At 47.4% G+C, this 5,000-nt stretch overlaps 1 protein-coding gene across 3 annotated transcripts in view; it reads left to right on the top strand.

Annotated features, from left to right (window-relative positions):
- The window catches only part of LOC143299779 (uncharacterized), a 36,386-nt gene extending 32,653 nt beyond the window's left edge, over nt 1–3,733 (top strand). For all 3 annotated transcript variants that reach the window (XM_076613188.1, XM_076613189.1, XM_076613187.1), the window contains 2 exons: nt 1,369–1,516; nt 2,204–3,733. In XM_076613188.1, coding sequence (XP_076469303.1) covers nt 1,369–1,516; nt 2,204–2,760 — 705 coding nt within the window. In that variant the 3' untranslated portion in view covers nt 2,761–3,733. The remainder of the gene's footprint in view (nt 1–1,368; nt 1,517–2,203) is intronic.
- Nucleotides 3,734–5,000: the final 1,267 nt, after the last annotated feature.

Below are 5,000 nucleotides of genomic sequence, written 5' to 3'. Positions count from 1 at the left end.
ACTGACAGGTGATCAGCCCTGAAATGGTGACGTTATGGTTAGCTGGGCTGTAAAAAAAACATGATCTGATTTGAGTAATTATTGTCTACAATTGTGACTGGTGGAATTTCTCCGGCTTTGTGAGATGATGATATTCATTGTGACGGGTGACGTTTCTCATTGTGGAATAATAATAAAGTTATTCTCATCTTCTCTTCTTCTCTTCTCTCTTCAACTTTAGGAAAGAGTCATTAGGGCACCACGCAACAACTGTTCGCCAGATTCCTTCTCTTCGTCTGTCGGTTTTGTGTCAAATCACTGGTTTCGGAAAAAAAACATATTCAAAAACATATTCCAGCAACAACATAGCCATCCACCTGATGACCAGATGCCTCACCTGCAGCGATTCCAGCAGACAATCATATTCCGACTACGCACGGGGCACTGCCGCCTGCGAGACCACATGTACCGAATAAAGCTGTCACACACTCCTGACTGCCCGTGTAAGACAGGCCCACAAACCCTGGAGCACATCCTGCAGTCCTGCCCCCTGTATCAAGATGCACGGACGCAGCAGTGGCCATATGGAGCTACACTGGCAGAAAAGCTCTTGGGCACCAAAGAAGATCTCATCAAGACCACCACCTTCATCTCCAGCATAGGACTGCAAGTCTGAGACCATGATCACGGGGAACGCAGAAGAAGAAGAAGAAGAAGAAGAACTGGTTTCTGCAAATGGTTTCCCTGTCCACTTTGCAACGTTGCCAGTCCATCATCTTCTTCTTCTGTGTTCGTGGGCTGCAACTCCCACGTTCACTCGTATGTTCACGAGTGGGTTTTTCGTGTATGACCGTTTTTACCCCGCTACGAAAGCAGCCATACTCCGTTTACGGGGGTGTTGTCAGTCCATCGCTTCTTCTGTCTTCCCCCCTCCGCCTTATTTGTATTTTGTATTTCTTTTTATCACAACAGATTTCTCTGTGTAAAATTCGGGCTGCTCTCCCCAGGGAGAGCGCGTCGCTACACTACAGCGCCACCCCCTTTTTGTAGTTTTTCCTGCGTGCAGTTTTATTTGGTTTTTTTTCCTATCGAAGTGGATTTTTCTACAGAATTTTGCCAGGAACAACCCTTTTGTTACAGTAGGTTCTTTTACGTGCGCTAAATGCATGCTGCACACGTGACCTCGGTTTATCGTCTCATCCGAATGACTAGCGTCCAGACAACCACTCAAGGTCTAGCGGAGGGGGAGAAAATATCGGCGGCTGAGCCGTGATTCGAACCAGCGCGCTCAGATTCTCTCGCTACCTAAGCGGACGCGTTACCTCTAGGCCATCCCTCCACATCTTAACTTATCTTAGCTCAACTGATGTTTGTTTTTTGTTTGTCCAGGTGCGGTTGTCGGAGGGGATGTACTCAGTGTTTGTGGAGGACTGGTTGAGGGTGTTCCCCAGGGAACAGGTGCTGATCCTCAAGTTTGAGGATTACATCACTGACGTGCAGGGCCACATCAAATCCGTCTTCAGCCACCTGGGTGTGGGTAAGGTCATCACCTTCTTCGCTCTGTCTCTCTTTTCTCGTGACCCTCTTGGCAGGATGTAAAAATGTCTGTCTTTGTTAATTCTACTTCCATCACAAAGAAACTCAAAGCAATCATCCAATCTCTCTGTCTGTCTGTCTGTCTGTCTTTGCCTATCTCTGTCTCTGTCTGCCTCTATGTGTGCGTGCATATATGAGTGTGCGTGCGTGCGTGCGTGCGCGCGCGCGCGCGCGTGTGTGTGTGTGTGTGTGTGTGTGTTGGAACTTAACATTCAAGAAGCATGATTAATATAAAGGACACAAATATACAGTGACGACGAGTGAAGAATAAGAATAAGGTGATGATGGTGATAAGAAGAAGAAGAAGAAGAAGAAGAATACCAACAGTAAATTGTTCATTTGTCTTTCTACCTCCTTTTTTCATATCACCTTCATCCACACTTTATAATCCCGAAGAAGAAGACGAATGCCAATAGCAGATTGTTCCTTTGTCTCTCTATCTGATTTCTTCATATCATCTTCATCCACTCTATAATATCACGCCGGTTTGGCTGGTTACGTTAGCTCTTCTTTTCCCTCATTATTTTTTTTGTTTTCTTTTTTGTTTCGCTTTGTTTCCGGTCTTCAAACACGGTACATTAACCCCCCCCTCCCACACCCACGCCCCCTCCTTCTCTCCCCCTTCCAGACCCAATGGACGACGTGAGCGTCCTCAAGCTGTCCGAGCTCCCTGTGGTGCGGAAGGGGAGGGTGAGGGAGGAGGCGGGCCACATCCTCCCGGCCACCGCCAACCTCCTGACCGAGTTCTACGCACCCTTCAACCTCCGCCTGGCTCAGATCCTCGACGGCGACGAGAAGTGGCTCTTCCCGAGGGAGATGATGCCGGAGATCCCCGTGGCTCTCCCCGCGGAAGAACCCTTGGCGGGGATGAGCGTGGAGGCGCCGGCAGCACAGGATGCGGCAGCCCCACCAGCACCAGAGGCGGAAAACGAGAACAACGTCCCGGCAGAGCCTAGCGCGGGAGGGCAAGGGGAGACAGAGACGGGGGCGGGGGCGGGGGCGGGGACGGCAGAAGCAAAGACAGATGACGCGGCACAGCCAGAATCATCAGCAGCGGCCGGGGCGGCGGCAGAGACCAGTGTGGAAGGGGAAGGGGGCCAGGGGGAAGGGGGGGCTACTAAAGAAGGGGGAGATGGGGGAGGGGAGAAGAAGGAAGAGACCGGGGGTGACGGAGGAGACATATGATTAACAAGAATTCTCTCCTCCTTGTTTTTTTGTGTTCTGTTTTGGTTTGTATAGGTTTAAAACGTAATGACAGGTGGTTGTTTTTCCTTGACAACTTTGTGCAGCACCTTCATCGTAGCGTTTCAAGTTCGATTCCAGTTCAAAATCACTTTAATCATCCACGCGGAAGGGTAGCTGTGGTGTTAAATAGTCGTGGTGTGTGTTGGGAGTGCAGTTACCTGATTTATTCTTTGGAAAATACCAGAAACAAACTGTTACAAACAAACAAGGAAGGAGTGCAAACTGCAACAAAACATTTTCCCCTTCAAAAGTTCGAACATGTATTTAACAGATAACGTCATTATATAAATGTATACTAAGTAAAAATGTAATACCACCACTCACCTGAAAATAAACAATGGAAAACAAAGCACAGCATACACACATCTGTATGGTTCTATACTTTTATGTTGGTTGCATTCGGATCGGGAATTAAAAAAAAATAATCCATTCTTTCTTTCTAGCTTTGACAAGCCTTCATAGGTTAACGAATTTACATTCTGTTCTTGTTTTCTTCTGCTGTATGCAGCTGTTCAGCATATATACATCTCCCTCTCTCTCTATTTATATATATATATATATATATATATATATATATATATGTGTGTGTGTGTGTGTGTGTGTGTGTGTGTGTGTGTGTGTGTGTGTGTGTGTAAAGCGCTATGCTTTGGATCTCATTCATTTTGTGAAGCTCACTTCGGCTTTCCTTACATATATATCAGATTTATTTTCCGATACTGAATGCAGCAAATCTAGCAATTGCTATATGTCTAGCTGCCTAGTTAGTATTTTTTGTTTGTAACTGTTTGAGCAGCAGCAAAAAGAAGAAAAGAAAGAGTCCATGAGAGATTGATGATGGAAATACTTGGTGCATGCTGGTTGGATGTTTCGTTTTCATGCGGCTGATCAGAAGTAAACATTCTGCGTAATGCTGTATCGTGGTTCTTCTTTGGATGCTGTTGCATGGGAAAAAAAAAGAGTTTTGAAAGAGATGAGCACTTGAATCCCCACCCCCTCAGTTTCTGCACCCCCACCCCCACCCCTACCCCCGCCTCTCTCTCCCCCTGTCTGTCCCGGCCGCCGCCTGCTTTGACTCTGTGAGCACAAATAAAGTGTGGGAAACTTCAAAAGGCTGTATTTGAACTGATTCTGTTTCAATACTTCCTTCACACATATACATCACACACACACACACACACACACACACACACACACACACACGCACGCACGCACACACAAACACACAACGCAGCTCTCATGATTACACGATGTCACCTAAAATGCACACACACACATACAGCAAGCCATCACTGGTAACACAACCATCTAAACTAAAGCCATTCGATTAATCGATGAGCGAGTCGATTACAGTCACCACAGCCCTAATGAATCACAGGTCCAGGTGTTACCCGCTGCCGTAGCCATAAACTGGAAACCACGTCTATTCCGATCCTGAGTTGGTGGACCATCAACAGTCAAAGCTTGCAGCTAGCCATCAAAAGAGGCGGGTGTGGTGACAGGGGAGTAGGGGTGTGGTGGGGGTATGGGGTGGTGGTGGTGGTGGTGGTGGGGTGAGGGTGTGGGCAAGGAGGAGGCGGAGGAGGGGCAGGGGGTGTAGTCATTTGTGAGAATGCTTTTTACAGAAAGGGGTAAGTTTAAAACAAAATAAATTTTGCTGAATACAGTTAATGATACTGCTCTGAAGATACTCTAAAACAAAAATCTAATTTATCATTTTAGCTGCATTCGCTATCGACGATTTGCATAATCTCTCTCTCTCTCTCTCTCTCTCTCTCTCTCTCTCATCTACACGATCATTTAAAATCCAAAGAGAAGTCAATGCATATACGCTTAACCAACAGGCTGAAACATTCAGTGAGGCGAAAAAGAGATAAACGCAAACTGAAAAGAAGTATTGAGAGAGAGAGAGAGAGAGAGAGAGAGAGAGATACACAAAGAGGGAGAGAGAGTGGGGGGCGGGGGCGCATACCAACGGATGTATAGAGAGAGAAAGAGAGGGAGAGAACTGGAGAGTGGGGGGGGGGGGGCAGACCAACGGATGTATACAGAGAAAAAGAGAGGGAGAGAACTACAGAGTGGGGGTCGGGGGGGGGGGGGGGGGGGCAGACCAACGGATGTATACAGAGAGAAAAAAAGGGAGAAAACTACAGAGGGGGGGTCGGGGGGGGGGGGGGGGGGGG

The sequence above is a fragment of the Babylonia areolata genome, chromosome 25, assembly GCF_041734735.1.
Source record: "Babylonia areolata isolate BAREFJ2019XMU chromosome 25, ASM4173473v1, whole genome shotgun sequence".
NCBI lineage: Eukaryota > Metazoa > Mollusca > Gastropoda > Neogastropoda > Buccinidae > Babylonia > Babylonia areolata.
Note: the sequence above shows the minus strand (reverse complement) of the source record. Positions and strands in the feature narration are given on the sequence as shown.